This window comes from Strix uralensis, chromosome 1 (genome assembly GCF_047716275.1).
Source record: "Strix uralensis isolate ZFMK-TIS-50842 chromosome 1, bStrUra1, whole genome shotgun sequence".
Classification (NCBI taxonomy): Eukaryota; Metazoa; Chordata; class Aves; order Strigiformes; family Strigidae; genus Strix; species Strix uralensis.
In genome coordinates, this window is record NC_133972.1 from 62983626 (window position 1) to 63002681 (window position 19056).

The 19056-nt window shown below is 38.7% G+C and overlaps 1 protein-coding gene across 5 annotated transcripts in view; it reads right to left on the reverse strand.

Moving 5' to 3' along the window:
* Positions 1-19056, reverse strand: part of DPP6 (dipeptidyl peptidase like 6) — a 565250-nt gene that overhangs the window by 128585 nt on the left and 417609 nt on the right. For all 5 annotated transcript variants that reach the window (XM_074868891.1, XM_074868920.1, XM_074868910.1 and 2 more), the window contains exon 5: positions 17058-17132. In XM_074868891.1, the coding sequence (XP_074724992.1) occupies positions 17058-17132 (75 nt within the window). The remainder of the gene's footprint in view (positions 1-17057; positions 17133-19056) is intronic.

Here is a 19056-nt window from a genome sequence, read left to right on the forward strand (position 1 = left end):
ACATAAAATAACCAAATGAAGTTAATTTAACTTTTCGAGGGGATGGCTATGTCTGCTTAATATTTCACCTAAAATTTCTGCTGGGGTCAAGTTAAATTAGGCTATTCACTTACCAGCAGAAAAAACCCACACCAGGGAAAAAGTGCAGGAAAGAGACAAGCATTCTTCTGAAAGCCAAAGGTAAGCCTCAGAGACTGGACAGTGCTTAAAAGTTAGTATTCGTTACATTTAACCTCTCTTTTTCTGAGGCTTAGACAACAAAAATAACTGTATTCTGTGTTCCCCCTCTCTATCCAAGGAGTGCGCCAAAAACCATTGTACTTATTTGATGCCCTCAGCCCTGATTTTTGGCTGTATCCCAGAAGCACACAGCTCCTCTCAGTATAGAAGCATATTTGAAGGTAGCAGAGTTTTTGGCAACTGTTTTGCTCTGTAGACCCTGTGTGCCACGTCATCCCACCAACATAAGTTAGAACAAGTTCAAGACTGCTCTAAAGGGTTCTAGGTATTACCAAAATTGGCTCACAAAAGCTCCCATGCCAGCTGTGACCAACAAGTGCCGTAAAAGTCATGATACTAAAACCACTGTTGCAGAAACACTCTCCCACTGGGCTTTTCATCCCAGGTCCCAGCACAGATCTTGCTTACTTTCAATCTATGTTATGCTCTGCAATATATGCATGTTTACACTGAAACCATAAAGGGTCTAAGAGACAGATCTATCTGTTTCTGCTTTAGTCTTGGAAAGGCAATTATCTCTCTAAAATTCAGAAGAATACAGGACTAACTGTCCAGGACAACACTTTGTTGCGAAACCACTGACCTCATTTTGTGTAATCAACAAAATAAACCTGCACCTGACCAGATGACAGCAGAAATGCAAACACTGCAGCACATACAGAAGCAGAGAAGAGTATTCACCTCTCCCCTACCACCAGATTTCAAAGTAACAAATAAATTGTGGTTCTTACAAGCTACAGAAACAAAACTGAAGAAGCAATTTCTGTGCCACATCACTGCAGCGCAAAGTATGGTGTGAATGGTAGAGTAATGTCTCCTTGAAAGCACTTGCTTCATCTCCAGGGATACAGGTCCTAGTCCAGTAGGGTTTACTTAAATAGAAAATACATGTTATTTAATAATATAATGGATCTGGACTCATTTATTCATTGTAACTATTCATATACTTTAAATTAGAAACCATAGCTCTTCTTCTTGACCCAAAGCAACTGCACAGATACTTAATATAAGACCCAAAAGACAGGCAGGTTCCTGGTTACCTCCCTATATCTCCTCTGGTTTTCACAGACACAGGCTGGACACACAGAGACTTTGCCTTCATTAACTTTGTTAAAAGTTTGAAATTATTATTTTCAATTTGGCACTGCTGGTTCAACTCACAAAGGATTAGGAAAAGGTTTTAGATGGAAATTATGGAATTTTTAGAAGGAGATTGTGCAATGTGTTTTCAGCATATTTTGGCTGGTATGAAAGACTACACTACCTGCTGAGGATTTATCACTAACATCTGAAAAAAAGGAAGAGTTTAGTTTACACTACCATATTCTGTGCTGGTTTCTGTCACACTTTGTGGGCTGATACCAGCAATAATCAGCATTTATCAAAAGGCTTTCTTTAATGTTCATATGAAAAGATGCTGAATCAATACAAAGAGGCACATGCAGACTTTCTTTCAAGGAGGTTTGTAAGTAAAGAAGGAGGGAAAAAACCCTTAGAAGAAGACTCCCCAAATCAGCCCAATGCTCTCATCTTCCAACAGGCTGTTCTATCAAAACATCTAATTTAGGGTCTTTCCACTCAGCATATTAAGCAATTCACAGATCTGAGATTAAACCCAGGTGGACTGGCTGTCATGATCTCATGATTATTAATTACTTGATAAACACAGGAATAACACATCCTTTGCATCCATTTTCTAAATCACTCCATAGAATCACCTGGTCCTTCATGCAGTAGTGTTATTTGCATTAAAGAATTATCTAGAAAACTCACAAAAAGTCCCATAAAACTTCGGTTTGAAAGGAAACAGCTACAGGACAGAGTAGAAGTGCAAATTGTGTTATAAAGCAGCTTGCAAGGCTTAATACAAAATTTCTAGTACTTAGTGTATTTCTTCTTTTTCAGAAATCACATATTTCATCCAAAAAATCATCCCAGTACCCCTAAATAAAAATGACCACTCTAAATAGCAATCAGAAATAAAACTGTACAATGGTTGGCTAAAGTCTGAAAATAGCAAGAATATATTTTCATGTAATTAATTATAAAGCACTCAGTAGTTATCTGGGTAAATGGAATCACTTCTTATTCTCTAACAATAAAGTATATCTCCAGTAGATTCCCTCAGGATTCTTAAGAGACCCAAATTGTCTTTATAATCTATTCCCTTTTACACACTACGGTAAGACAATAAAAATACAACACAAGTGGCCAGTGGAACAGGAACTGCCAGATCCATTAAAAGGGTTTCCCAAGAAGAGTCTCTAAAAAGACATTTGCTGGAAGTAGATCATATATAGCCCATTTTCCGACCCATTCTATGAGCAGACAAATCCCCAAATGCACATATGAATGTCAAACTGATTGAATAATCACAAACATTTGACATAATTACATACTCCACCTTTCAAAATGGTCCTGGCACCCTTAAACGGTAACTCATGCTGTGATGCAAAATATGCAGGTAAAAGATGATTTGCCATTTGGCCTTTAAAATCTGTGATATTTAACCAGGCTCTGAAGTTGACAAATTAAGAGGGAAAAGAAAATGAAGTAGACTGCAAGAAGGCTGCTGCTCTGCACTGGTAAACAGCTCACATATCTGGTTCCCTGTTATCTAACAATGAGATGAAAGGGAGCGAAAAACAAGTTCAGAAGGAAAAATCACAAGCAAGCATTAGCCAGAGGTTGTGTTTCCTTCTATGACATGCACATACCATGCACAGTAAAGCATGACCCAAGTCACTGCCACACTGTCACACTGATTCTTATATTGGTCAGTCACCAACAAGGAAATATTGTGTTATCTTTACAGTGTAACTATGCCATTCATACAAGTCTTCCAGCAGAGAAAAGGATAATTGTTTAACTAAAAATACCTCACTGCCATACTTCTTTATGGTATTCTGTGGAGAATTAAAGCAGGTCACTGTTTGTAGAATTTTCTCCATTTTTGATGACAATCAACATCAAAGACCAAATTTTCACTTAATGAGTCAACATCATTTGCCTTGATCAAAAATCTTTATGATTACATTGGTTTTGTTGGGGCTGTACAACTTGAAAACTGATGAGTAACTTGAACCCTTCTGTTCTGTTGAGAAATCTTTCTTTTCCCATTACGTGTTGAACTGGCCCTCCAAAGGGATGAAAAATCCATTCCTGTAACTGACCACCAAATTCTTGGTAGTGTTTTGTTCAGTTTATGATCTTTCATTCTTCCGTGTATTTGTGACTTAGAGCATAAGGGGTTACTTCTGGCTCAGGCATGGTCTGTGGGCAGTCAGGTAATGGTCTTTTCATTTTTTTCTGTCAGTGGAGACATACTGGTCAGCAGTATTCTCCCCAGCCCAGCTACTTTAGCAAAGTATTACCACCATTTTATTGCTAATAGGCACTCCATAGTAACCAGCCTGGAATTAGATTCTCTGAAAAACCACATGCTATCTATTCCTTTTGTGTCACTGTAATAAAAAAACCACACCAAAATCCATACTAGTATTTTGTACCCTACACTCAGTGAAGCTCGATTGCTTGAAAGAACCAAACAAATCAATAAAGCCATATAATTTGAGGTCTTTTCAATATTCTCACCTTTCAAATTCATTGCAATACCGACCTATTTTGTTTTCTTCTGAGATGGAAAATTCTCTTTTGTCTGTACATTGAATTATCGCTTTATACTTTATCACTTCCCAAGTAATGTACCTCTATTACAGTCTCATGCCGTGTGCCAACCTGTTTCTACATCCCTCCAAGGAACACTGCCCATTTCTCTTTGTGCCTCTAATAAATTGGGAAAACCATAATGAAATGCTATCATCGAGCATTTCCTGTGTATTGGTTCAGCTGGCAGCCAAATAACCCACAGCTGTTATCAAACACCTGATTTGGGATGCTCTCACCCACTGCACCACATCCAGCTGAGCAGCCACATGTGTAACATGGCCACAGACGCAGAAAGTGCACACTGAGAGTGCTGTGCCACTCCGGGATGGTCGGGGGAGCCCAGAAAAGGGCAGAGACAGGGAAAATAGGTTTGAGCAGGAAAGGTGATGAGAAGAAGGGGTCTCTGGATCAACTGACATACAGAGCATTTGGCAACTGGTTGCCTTTGCTATAATTGTCTCTGTATTCCAGAGGAACTAACTTAAATTAACATTTGGGCAAAAGAAGAAAGATATATACCTGGGGAGTGCACATATTACAGTTGAGTTATGGGAGGAAACCATTTTTCTTGGAAAGACGAGGGGACAATCCCAACTCAGCAGCATAACTGGATGAAATTACACTGCCAACGCTAAGCAGTTAATGTCTCAGAGAGACCCAATGGGTCAGCGCCTCATCTCAGCCACACCAGTGTGAATAAGGAGCTGCTCCACTGCTACCCAATGTTGTAGGAAATCAAGGATCAGTGATTGGGTATCTCCAGAATCAGAAAAAAATTTTAGCAATCGATATGGAAGAAGGGAATAAAATGTTATGTACAAGGGACGGAGAGTGGAAGAACACAAGAGGCCGTGGATCATCAGGAAGAGTCTTTGCATGGCTCTGTTTTTCAAATCTTTTAACAATTTAATCTCTGAGACTGAAAATTAGATCACTGCAATACGAGTCTGAAGAAGCTTTTCTCTATAGGATTGTCCTTGGTGCGCAGAGGACAACCAGGACAGCTCTACAGTCATGCAGTGCTGCGAATGCCCTGTCACTCACACTGGAGAGGCTTCCTTGGAGCAACAACAATCTCACATCAAGGTGACATCAGGAAGGGACAGCACATTCATGCCACAGGGACTTGCATTTTAGAAGCATTTGTAACTCAAGCTCAAGCCAATTGTAATAGGGTCATGCGCTGCAGGCAACATGCATGGTTAATATGTAAATCTCTCCCACAAACATACAGGGGGAGTGCTGGGATTAGAAGCTGATTTTCCAGCCACCAAACCAAAGGCCTCTGAACCAGCAAAGCCAAGGACTTACTCCTTCACAAATAAGTGTCATCTCTAGTTTGCAAAATAACCATAAATAAACTGTGATGACAACATCCACTACAGTAATAGATGGATTGCAGTGTTGTAAGATAATGCTGTTACTTCATGTTCCACAAACTGATTATCTATCTCAGTTGTTTCATGATAATACTTTATTAAAAGATTTGTTTCCAAATTACACTTTTGAGAGCCTTATACTGCTGACGGAATTTCAAGGCCAGCTTTAGGATTTATCACTGTGTGACATGGTGGAGGTAAAGTGGATGCTCTTTTTGTTACAAATGCAGCTCCAGAACCAACTTAGGCTACTGGTATTAACATACAGTTCGTGTGCCAGATCTCACCCCTAGGAGAGCGTTAATCCAATCTGCCAACTGCTGCTGCACTCTAATACAGCTCTGCCCTGCCAAGCAATTACAAAAGCCTCCTTTTGCTCCCGAGCCACCTGTCCCTCCCAGCGCTCCACTGGCACCAGCAGCACCAGCAAGCACTTACAGTCACTGGCTTAAAGGACAACTGCTCCATTTTTAACTGGTAAATACAATGGCAGCTACAAAACACTCGGTAGGATTTTTGCACCAGCCTTTGTGCACTTGTTGATCAGGTTATTGGAAAGCATCTGCAATCAAGTTTATAAGAACTATGAGTAATGAACTCGTTTTGTTGTTGATCTTGTTTTCAAACTTTTATTGGTATTCACATCACACGGTATAAACTCCCAGGTTCCCCTCCCACTCTGCAGCAGGCGTAGTGTAAGACTAATTCTCCAAGCACTGTACTTGCCTGTTTTATAGGCCTGTTCAGAAACTTGGAAATGAGAATTAAATTATCTAGTACAAAGTTAATGTTGTAATTCAACATACCAAACAATATATCTAAGGAAAAGATAAACAAACAACATTATAAGTACAAAAATAGCCTAGGGCCAAATAAAAGTTTTAGAAGGAGACAACAATTATCCCAAACCCAGGAAACATAGAAAACCTTCAAATCCATATAAACATACACAAAACATACAACCCTGATTCTCTTGTAATATCTGTGGTCATGATAATACCTGTATTGAGTCAGACTCAAAGTCCATCCAGTTCACTATCCTGGCTCGGACAGTAGCCCAAAGTCGACTCAGAAAGAAGACTGGAGTTAGCTTATTCATAGTCATCCTTCCCTCAAAACACTTTTCCAGGCCCTCACAGTTTGCAGCTTGGAGTCACTCTCTTTGCAGCTGTCTACCTTGAGGGGTGTCCCTGCCATTGACCTATCCAGTCATTCTTTACAAGCATTTACACTTTTTGCACCTACAACCTCATGTAGCAACACCCTCTTCCCAGACAATGGTGCCAAAAGCCTGTTTGGGGTCTGATTCCTCTGACCAGCCTTTGGTGTCTATTTTAGCCTTAGATTTACACCCTGGAGTACACTGATTATAAAGGCAGTCCAGGGTAGATGATGCATCTACGTTGTTTACATCTACATTCACTTGACTGACGCTCACCCTCACTGACTTTGGAGTTGCAAGTCTGAGGGCTGAAGGACAGCATGAGAAATCAATGCTTAATAATCAATGCTTTTAACGAAACATTAGATAATGCCTTCTTTAAATGAAACATTTCTTGAGCTGAGCAGACCAAATGTGGAAAGATTCTAAAAACCTTTTCTGTGAAGTTTACAATGCAAATGGTGCAGCTTTGTAGCAATTATGTGAGAACCAAGCCATGAAAATGGGCTGAATGCTTAGTATATCTAATTAATTTATTCACTTTTAAATAATCCACTTTAGCAGCAGAAATTAGCAAGTAGAGAACCACAGCATATGTTCTTTGTATTAAAAGTTACTCTTAGCATATAAAAATTGCTTTTTCTACTACAGCAGTTGAGAAGGTGAATACTACAAAGAAGTTAGCACTATCATTGAAATCTTCTATGATGGTCATAGGCTCAGGGCACTCTTAGAAGACTCAAAGAAAGGAATCCAAGACAAGAAAGATTAGACCTTCAAAAAGCATTAGAGAGCAGCAGTTTAAGAGCACTGAAGTGGATGAGAAAGGAGAATGAAAGTATTCAGATACATGCCAGGGACCTTGGTCTAAAATCCTCTATCTGTTGAGTGAAAGATTCATTTTCCTGTTCTGTATGAGATCAGAAGACCCTGAGCTGTATCTCGATGTACATGTGGATCTGAATCACTGGAGGTGGCATTTTTATTTTCTGACATAAGGAAAAATAAACTGAAATCACATACGAAACAGCAGGACATTTTGTGTGTCATCCTTGTGATGCTGTGGACATCTTCCAAGGGGTAAATGGACTGTGGTGATGATACGCATCTCTTCAGAAAGTAGGGGGAGAGCAAATGGCAGGAAGAAGCACAGAGCATCCCCTGTTCCTTGCCTGCTGCACAACCCTTCACAGCACCACCATCAACAGCATCACTGTACGGGTATTCTTCCACTCTTGCACACAAAAATATGAGGACTCACACTTTTAAAGACCTGACTAAAGCCCTATGATTCATTTCCTTTTTCAAGAAAGAGCTTTTTGAGCAGAGAATAGAAGAAAAGAGATTAGAAGATTCCATTTTCAAATCTGGGTCATTAGCTGCCCAAGGAGGAACATTAATTATTGTTTTTAACATAGCCCTGATAAAAACAGAGTTCTGCAGGCAGCTAAAGAGGTAAAAGGCACTTGTTTAGGGTAAACACAGAGCCACACAATCCTTGAATTTAGGCATGTAACTCAGCTAAAGAGGAGAACATTTGCATCAGAAGATTTGCATTTCTGAGTACAGGAATTTCATTGGGGTACTCTGCTTAGTAAGATCTGGTTTTCCAGAAGAGGGCACTAAATATGTTTTTTTTTTCCTATTTCAGTGATTAAAAATAAATAAATAAAAGAGACTGGAAATCAGAAGAATTAGACTGTAAACTCCTGCAGGCTGGGACTGCTTCATATGTTTCTGCATAGACACCAGAATTAAACTCTTTCTGATTTTGCTTTCTAATGCCTTTTGAATCACTGTTGTTTCCCCATTGTGCATCCTATTCTTAATATATTTCTCTCCTTAACATTTTAAAATAACTATCTATACTTATCACAATCCAGCACAAAATGGGTTTTTTATTGTCCCTAGAAACTTAGGAAGCAAAAATATGCTAAAAACAGGAACGTACCTCTATGTAATTTTGAAGCCTCAGTATGTTGCAAGGAACCTAGTTCATTATTAAGTTCTAATTTCTTTTCAATAATTTTTATATAGCTACATTGATTTCATTCCTCTTAAAGAAAAGAAAGTTCCCCTGTGTTTCACTAAGATGGATTCCCATATGAGTGCAAGAAAGAAAATGCAATAATTTTACTGCTGACTGTCTATCTGATTTTGACTATCTAGGAGACCTTGTACAATTACCTTACCTATGTTTTATTCCAAAATAAATTGCAGGCTATTTTTAAGATATTCTGTGAATTTTGTTCGAACATTAATCTCTACCAGTCTGTCTGTTCAAGTTAGCTGATCTATACACTCAGAAAGGTAGAATGAAAAATCTAATCTTATCCAAGCAAAGAAAAATTGGTTATTTTTGTATCATAGTGTTTTGTCTTGAGTCTTTTTATTTTCCCTTCTCTGTTTGATGAAAATCTCATTTGCTAAAGAAAATATTTACAGAGAAAAGACTGCTGATAGCTGATACCGATACAGAATATACCTATGTACTCTTGCACGACGGCTAATTATTTCTGACTTTTGATATTACTCTAGTCTTCCCTGGAACTGTGGATTTGCTTTTCAGTTTACTGATATATATCTGTGCCTGTGAATAAATGTAGGATACAGGTTGTTGGCCTCTGCTGTCCAACTTGGTTTGAAATATTTTGCACTCAGTCATGTCTGTGTTGAAGTCTCACAGCTCAAATCAAGAGGCTTAAAGTTTAGTTCTAACTCCATTTATCTATATTATTAGAAGGACTGCAAGAGTTTAATCCTTTGTTTTTAATAGAAAATAGTTAAAGCTCAGAGGTGGCACAGCAGCTGAAGTCAGCATACTCAGTTTTTAATGCACTCCATTTCACACAGTATTTTTTTGCAATAAAAACACTAAACAACACTCCCTGGAATGGAGGCTCAGTAAGAAATTGAGATTCAGTGCAGTTTTAACTGAAACCACTGCTATAAAGGGAGCGTGCATTAGCAAAATTGGAATGTGGAGACTGAGGACTGCAGGAAGACTGGCTGGGCACAGCTTTGCTTCCTAGCTCAGGCAAATACACTGTATTGTGTTTTATGAATGAATCCAGATCATTATTTCAGAAGCACAAACTTCCTGCTGAAAACATCCCCCAATAACAGGGAGCAACAGAGCTAAAAAACTGGGATCCCAATGTGGTTTTATTGCTTGCTCCAGGAAAGTGCTGCAGGCCACAAGTAAGCATAGTGGTTACCCATGATAAATGCAGGGTCCCAACCAGTTCCTTCAATGTTGAGATGACCCCACTTCTAGAGTACCTGCTGAGGACGTGATGCTGGGGTGAGTACCCATTCCTTGCATTTAAGACGTGCAATTCTATGGATAATAAACACATGAAGGCTTCACCCATCCATTCCTCTTTGCTGAGATTCAGTGCCCATCATTTCCCCTTTATTAAGAATGAAAAATAAAGAAAAAGTACGCACATTTTGGATATGTCATTTCACTCCACATTCTTTGTTACTGCTTCTACCCAGAGTTACAAAGACAAACCCTTAAATTTAAGTAGGAACTGATTGCCCCATGGCCCAAGGAACTTAACTACCAAAATATCCCTGCAGTTGATGCACTTGAGCGCCTATCCCCACTCTAACTCCTTGTTTAAGCTGGAAATTTTTCTGTAATTAATTAAACTGAGCTGTGCCAAAGCAGAAGGATTTCTGCTGAGAGCAAAGAACCATTCAAGCTACATAAAGGAATGCATTTTCTGATGGAGCTTTGTAGGGATTTGAAATGAACCATGAGGCTCTTCCAAACCAAATAAAATAAAGAATAGGTTTGACCTCTTTTCTTCCCCTGTGTTAGTCCAAAATTGGTCCTGAAAGCTACCAAGACAAAATTAGCTTCTGTAGTTTCTTCTTCAAAAGGGAGCTCTAGGATTAAACTTGTCACTAATTATTGCTCCACTGTACTGTGCCTGTGTCCAAAAATTTCTATTCTAAACACACAATGTGGCAGAAATTGGACAGAGAGATGACTGCTGAGCAGTAAAAACAAATATTCCCACCACCTGATAAAATGTTTACTCAATTAAAATGGGTATCCACCCTCCCATAGCAAGAATTTGTAATTTTGTAAGCATGTGCCGCAGAAAAATATTTGGCATCAAAAGGGCTCTGCTGTCGAAGGCACAACTAAGGACACCTGAGAAGACAGTGTTTGCACAATGCTGTAATAGAGTTTTGAAAACCCATAAATCCCTCTAGAGTTGTGTGGCAAACTTCCCTCTCTCTGTGCCACTGCAGATATCAAATATTAATTAGGCTGAACCAATTACTGATACCAACACACGACAGAAAAACTCAGCACGTTGGTATGTCTGACAGAGATATTGCTACTTCTGCCTAAACTGAGATTCATTGTCAGGAAAACCTCCCAGCTGCCCAGACTTTGTTTATTAGCAGCTTTGGTTTATTTAATGCAAGGTGACCGCGAAGTGCTGGTGTACTGGGTGAGCTGCACACCTCCAGGTCTGACAGAAAAGCAAATGGAAGTGTAGAAATGTTTTTGAATCAACCTTCTCTGATGCCTTTGAAAATCCTCTTTAGTTTGTCTTGTTGCTGTTCAGCCCACAATGAAAACGGCAGATTAGGGAATTTATTCATGGTGATTTTGAGATTAGAAAAGATAGGCAGTCTTTCACAAAGGATATTTTAAGTAGACCAGATTCCTAATTAAAAAAAACCCACAACACTCTCCTTTTAAAATAAATTGTATCCTCTAAATTTTGTCAAATAGTAACTGTTGCTTCAGCTTCAAATCCAAAGTAAACTATCACCCAGAAAATTAACCTCCCCTATGTTCTCAGTACTTTCTTGTTAATGCAATACTTCTGGACACACAAACCTCAGCTTTTGTTATGTAAATGTAGCCAGATCACTTCTGTTCTCCTTATCACTACAAATAGGATCAAAAGCATATTATTAAACAGGGGTATTTACCCTACTGATCTGGATGTTGCAATAATATGACTCAAAATAGGACACAAGAATATGTAAGAAGAAGGAGCAAAAAGGTGGCGCCCACTTTCAGCCCTGGAGCCCCAGAATCACGTTGCTAAAACCCACACAGGCATGCTCATAAAAATGGTGCAATTTTCAGAAGCTGTGAGCACTTCACTGAAATATTAAATATTCGCTGAATGGTATTAGCAATATTTATTCTATTCAAAGCCACTGAATATGTTGTTTTCATGAAGAAGACCCAAGATTTAGCAAATCATCAGATTTGATGAGTAGTTGGTCTATGTGGTTCCACTAATTCATTAATAACTTGACTTCTGCTCATTACAGAAACACTGAACGACTACAGTCCTCTGGTGAATCGAGAAAAGAGAAGATAATTTGCTTGAAGATACACACAGATGTAATAACAGAAAAACATTTTAACTAATATAAACTTACATTATAAGGATTGACTTCTTTTTTTTTTTTTTGTAGGAAGTGAAACTACAGTTATTGAGCCTAATAATGGGTAACTTAATTCTCATAAGTAAACAAAGTTACAGTTACTTTAGGCTTGAACATATTGGGAAAGTAGTTTTAGTCACTAGCGTTTGATAATAGTCAACACTGCCCTTATATTGTGCACTTTTACAGTAGAGAAGGAGTCCTGGTTTATGAGAAACAGAGGTGCAAAACTGTATTCATATGAAAAAAAGGATATGAAAACTATAAACATTAACTTTTTCCCTCAAAATGCTCCACTCAAAAATTCTACTGGTTTACAACAAACACCAAAAATCAGCAAATCATTAAACCAGGTAGTATTATTTTATGGTACAAATGTTCTAACTGTGCTCACTTTACATAGTATAATCACTATACATTTTCATTGTTCCTGAAAACAACACTGGGTGGAATGAAAAAATTAAATTTGAAATATATTTATTGCCACTGAAAGAAAACAGGCTTATGCAAATTTCTAGCACTGGTAAATCCATTTCAATTAAGTAATAAATATCATAGCTACAATATTAGCAGTATTAGTGATGATAGTTATGACAGTGTCTAATTTTCAGGGGCATATTTATCATAATAATAGTTCTCACCTAACTCAAAAGGATGTTGTGAGGATTCATTAATATTTATACCCATTAGTGTTTTGGAAATAACAAGCATTATATTATTTTAATTTTTACATGACTAATTAAAGCAGTCTGAGGTTGTAATTGGAACCATAAGCACAAAACCTGTTCATTCCACAGAATCAGACTTGGAAAAATAGTAAAAAATAGTAACAACAACAATAATAATATTATACTTTTGATAAATAATGCTTTTTTACTTCAGTCATGCTCTAAATACAAAGTCCAGGGTTTGGACTGGGTCTTTTTGAGGTCTCTTCAATGCCACCACTCCCATGAGATGTATGACAACAGGCATGGAGAAAAGAAATACTAAACTCACCACATAAACTAGTCCAATAAAAAAAAGTGGGGCCTGTTCTAATTACAATGATGATTAATTCTTTGCAGCTTTCAGCATTATATAAATGCATTTCTTTAACTGCAAAATAGGTAATAGCGTCTGTTGTATCAGCTATAAAAGTCTCTAAGCCCTAATTGTTGTTCAGAAGACTTAGCAGTTTGGTCTGTATTAATCAGCCAGGATTTCCTGTGTGTAATTGCTCTTAACTAGCTCAAACACAGTAATGGACTGGTAAATTGGAAATGAAGAACAAACAGCTTTAAGAAGATTGTCGGCCACTTTATTTCCTCTCGCATCACAACGACAGCTATTCATAAAAAAGTCAATTAAATATTCTATTTAAGGTCTCACCATGTCACTCAAGAAAATCACTTTTCTTCTCATTTATTTTCCTCTATTTCTTTTTTCCCATTACTCAAACTCCACTGGTTAACTGACTACTACAGAAAGCTACACAAGGCCATGTGGTTTGGTTACTCATCATTATTCTTACCCCATCACTTTTCCAATTGCAGAAATGGTACTGAATTTAAGAGATGGTTTGTCACTTGGCTACTTAGGAAATCCCTTTTGGAGATCACAGAGACCCACTAATGTGATTCCAGCCCAAACACCACAGATCTCTGTGTCTCCCTGGGACGTGTGCAGGGAGTATGGTGCTTGTCCAGCAATGCTGATGGAGCCATGTGCTGGGCAAGAGTGGCTTTGACCTGGTACCACCAGAGACAGCCTTGACCCTCTGCACCCCTTCTGCTGAGATGGGGTGGCTAAAACTCAATTTGCCTATGTGTTTTGCGGTTACTGAACTCTATATCCAGAGCCCCACACACTTGTTTTGGTGAAGGATGATTTAAAATCAGTTTCTCTATGGGTGTGTTTATTCCCCATTGTTTTCCCAAAACTTCACCCTGTGGTTTCAGCCTCAAGTTGGACTCAAGCCTCTAGTATAAAGAAACAAAAACCAAACCAACAACAGAAAAATTGCAAGAGTATTTTAAAGACAAAGAAGCCTGGCACCTTCTCTATGACCTTTCCAGAAAAAGAACAAATTTTCTGTGTTCAAGGTTAGAAAAGCTCCTTATTAGCACAAGGCTTACCCAGAATATTGCTGCCTGAAAGATTAAACTTCTGTAAATAAGCACTGCATTTAGAATGAAACCTGACAGCCACTATGTACCCATGCCAGTCTCACAACTGCCTGCCAAGTTTCCTGGGAGAAATATATTTTAAGGATCATGCTTTAATTCATCCCCTAAGATGATGAAGTGATACAACAGGAAAACACACATTAGTTGCCTCAATATCTTTGCAAAATAGGTGACTGCCAGTTCAGGGCTGTGTTATTCCAATGTGGGTGTCAGTGCCGTTACCCAGACCAACACTAAGCAGAGATGTTTCTGTTCAAATAAAAAGAAAAACCTTAGAAGAAAGCTATTACTGGAAGGAAATGTCTTTGTAGCATTTTCCTTAAAAATATTTCACTTCATTGGAATGACACACTATGTTCTTCTATTTTGATTTTTATTCCTAGCCGGTATTAAAAATAGAGGCTGAATCCATTCATATTAGAATTCAGATAAATGATTAATTCATATGATGTATATTAAGATATTATACACGTATGTAAATGCAGCATAACTCTATAGTGTAAAAAACCAAAAACACCTATACTCACAAAAAATTAAAAGACAGCTTGTCATACTTTTAAATGGCAAAAAATAAAGCAAACTTTCTGACACCTATAAGTACACAATAGTTTCAATAAGTTTCTTTTTTGAAAGTATTTGTAGAATTAAACTTTAAACAAACCTTTGCCAACAGATTTCCTGAAATTTCCTTTTGACTTTGCAACAAGGACAACTGCCCAAGGCTTTGCTAATCAATTTCATGTGTTGCAGAAAACAATGTAATTTGAATTTTATCCAAGAATACAATTTGAAATGCAGAAAATGTGAAAAGCTAACTAACATGCAATTATTTGTAGCCACAGTCTGCATAACAAGTGAGAAGAAAGCTGAATAAGTAATTTAACAGTTACTGCAACTTTAATAAACAAAGAGCCACCCATCATGGCTTAAGGATGCAATATTCAGGAGTGAATCTTACTACCCCTCTATTAGTATCCTTCTTCAAAAAGATATCTTTGTATCTTTTATAAGCATGGACCTTAAACGAAAAAGGAGGGGGTTTAGTTTAGTTTAGTTTAGTTTAGTTTAGTTTAGTTTAGTTTCAGAAGACTATTTCAGGAACTCTTGCTATCATAAACTCATATGTGAATACTTGAACAGTTTGCAATGCTCTCTTGCACCAAATATATTTCACATCCTGAAATATTCCCAAAGGTCATGTTTCCCGCTTGTCACCTTAGGTCTTCCTTTCTGGAAGAAGACATGGTGTCAGGAAGGGAGCACCTGGCTGTGTGCTGCTCTCTCTTCTCCATCCAGGCATCTCAAGCACCACAAACTCTGTTTTGCCTGTTCCTCAAACCCACAGATCTGCAAGCACTGACATGCAGAGGGAAGGATGAAGAGGCAACATATCCAGCCCATCCCTTTCCATCCTCCTCCTCCTCCTCCATTGCCTATATCAAGCATTCCTCTGCAGGCTGAACATGAAGTCCGGGCTGCGAAAGCTCCTGTAACTTTGCTTCTTGCAGATCTTCTGGGCATGCAGTCCTTTTGGTGGATAAAGGTTGAGAATAAAAAGTGAATTTCTTACTACTGATTTTTAGGAATGAAATTTTTTCTGTCATTATAATTTTGTCATTAAAGACATTTTTCTTTTGTTCTCAGAGGAACTGAGGGAGCCCTCTCTCCTCAGGCTCTTCCAGACTGCCCAATGCGTCTGAGCAGTGTTGGGACAGGATTACCGCAGCCAAAGCCCAATCTCCACTAAAAGAACTGAATTTTACAAAACACCTCTGGCACACAAGACAGGAGGGCTTATAGGCAAAGGCTTTGCTTGCTCAGTGGCCCTTAGTCTGTCTTCCCCATATTTATATTTAACTTAACACTTCCACACGCATCTCTGTCTAGAACTCTGCTAAGTTTCAGGTAGGTGAAGTTGCACCAGCAATGATTTCCCAGCAAAGAAGTCTTTAGGAATTACCCCTAAAGTTTCTGATACAGTTTTATTTGAACTTTTTCTAACACCAGCCATGGTTGTCCTGACTTTTATATCACCGTGAGTCAGGAATAACTCCAAAGATAACAGCAGAGATATCAGATGAGCAACAGAGCCACAACCTCTACTACATAAAGGACCAACAAATTTCCTTTGGCTAGAAGCTGAAACTAGATTTATTTTACAGAAGAAGAATTACAGTTGCTGGTGAATGTTTTTGAGGAATTGGTGCAATTCTAGATTATAGAAACAAAATGTATAGGGTTATAGTTTATCCAAGAGGCACAGCAAAGCTATCATTCAAATATTTAATGTCTTATACCATCAGAATTTAAAAAGAAAATAAGTATAATTCATGCCAAAGAACTGCTTCCCATGTGTTTGATTCTATAGTCATCATTTAAAAATTACTCATTACACTTTTCTCTTTTGAAGTTTGGTAGAAAATTCACCCTAATCTAAAACTTAGTAGTAACCCAATGGTGATTTCTTACAAATGATTTATACCTAACACTCTGAAGAAAAGGATTTATAATGAAAGTGATAGCTCAACCCTAACTGCAGCACTGGGAATGGTGACACCATAATTAATGTATTATTTCAGTTGTGGGAGACACTGACAGTTGCTTTTTGTTCTGGGGAAGAAATTTATAGTGCAACTGAAAAAAGCACCAAGGAAAAAAATTTCACAGAAGAGGAATAGAAATCCTTGTAGCAAAGACATGTCCTTACAATCCCCCTCCCAAGGACTATAAAATCCTGGCAATGACAATGTTTCCTCTATGGTGCAATTTATACCGTTCTCCTCTACTAGATGGCAGTATGACATGCTCTCAGAATATCTAAGTGGAGGGGGGGGGGTGGGGTGGGTTGTGGGGGTGTGTGGGTGTGTGTGTGTGTGTGTGTGTGTGTTCTTTCTTTGTTTCATAGAGAGCAATTAATTTAAAATATCATCTTACTGGCATAGAAGTGAAAAAAAAAAAAAATCCTGCCATCGGCTGTGTATTTTGAAATCAAATCTATTTACTTACTGGTTCAACATTAAAAGCAAAAAGTGCATATTCCCGGTCAGGTGATACTTCATATCGAATAGCCTTTAAGGAGACCTAGAAAATAAATCAAACATTGAAATAAATATTTTTCAATTTTCAAGCCAATGACATCTTGAACTAATTGTTATGACCATCTTTCTAATGATAAAGAATATTGCTGGACTAAGTGTTTTGAAAAATAACACATCACATCTCTTTTCAAAACCCAAAAATATTATGTGGGTACTTACATGCTCCCATAAAAGAAAGCATAATGGCATTGTGACTCAGAGCAGGCAGCTACCTCAAAAAATCAGAAATTTCTGTACAAAGTTACTACACAGTGGCTGGTGGGGCAGCTGTGGGGAGCAAGTAGTTGAAAACTCTGATTAATGTCAATTTATTAATTTCCTCTCATTCCCTGCAGTCACTGGCCAAAGTGCAGCACATAACAAACAGTAAATACCTGCTGAGGAAAATTAGTATAGACACATCACTACCTCTCCCAATTAAGACAACACTGAGGAAAATGATCCCATTTTCCCCAGTTACAAAAGTCTTTGGGATGCTGTGGTGATACAATTTTCCAGGTGCACCTTGACCTGGGTTCTGCAAAAAGCTGCACTGTCTTACTAAGAAAAAGAGATGCCAAAATATCTCAGTCTTGTCAGGAATTACCTTTTCCCTCCTCCACTTGTCACTTGTATACGGCAGACATGTCTCCTTTCCAGTGTGTTTCAATATAATACACTGCTGGCACACACGGCACCAAGGTCAAAAAGAGGTGCCACTAATGCGCCACTCATCCACTGCCTTTTAAATCTCACCCTCCCACCTAACAAATTAGATACAAGTCCTTCAGAGATTCCCATGGAGTAAAACGGAAGGGGGAATTTGGGCTGCGGGGAAATGCACAGCATCTCACTGGGAGAGTCCTCCCCAGGGTCAGCAAGGCTGGAGGCGGTGCGGCGGAAGCCAGGGGACAGCCAAAGGCTGAGGGGATTGATCATAGAATGGTTTCTGTTGGAAGGGACCTTTGAAGGTCATCTAGTCCAACCCCTCTGCAATGAGCAGGGACATCTTCAAGTAGATCAACTTGCTCAGAGCCCTGTCCAGCCTGACCTTGAACGTTTTCCAGGGATGGGGCATCCACCACCTCTGGGCAACATAATGGGTTGATGGCCCAGGTGGATCAGGAGGGGGGCAGCAGAGGAGAGTGAGAGCCAACAGTGTCAGCATGAAGACAGATTTTATTTACTGTTATATTAATAACATGGAGAAAGGAAAACATGCAAGGGCAGCAAAAGTTTTTTCTGACCCAGGGCTGGGAAGGAAGAGGACAAAAACAATGTGCCTGGATGAAGTGTAACAGTGGTTTTTGTATCGGAACTTTTTGGATTAATGTGGAGGTGATATTATTCAGATTTATTTACTGAGAAGACAGAGGAACAAGGGCAGAACAGGCAGTAGGGAGGCCCTGGCATGGAAAAAAAGGATTATCTTGTAACACTGTGCTTTTCTTACAAATAGCAAAAATTAAAAAACAGGTGAATAAACAGAGGCCAAATGGAGGCAGTCTGACTTCATCAGAATTCAGCATTAAAGGAAAACAGCCCATTCCTATACCCTTAGCAGAATTGTAAAGAAAGGGGTTACACTCTGGTAAAAGAGCATTGCATATGTGATGTGAAGATGATCAGGGGGCTGGGGCAACCCTCCCTATGAGGACAGGCTGAGAGAGTTGGGGTTGTTGAGCCTGGAGAAGAGAAGGCTCCAGGGAGACCTTATAGCAGCCTTCCAGTACTTAAAGGGGGCCTACAGGAATCCCCTTTATCAGGGATTGTAAGGATAGGATGAGGGGTAACAGTTTTAAACTGAAAGAAGGTAGATTTAGATTAGATAGAATAAGAAATTCTTTACTGTGAGGGTGGTGAGACACTGGCACAGGTTGCCCAGAGAGGTTGTGGATGACCCCTCCCTGGCAGTGTTAAGGCCAGGT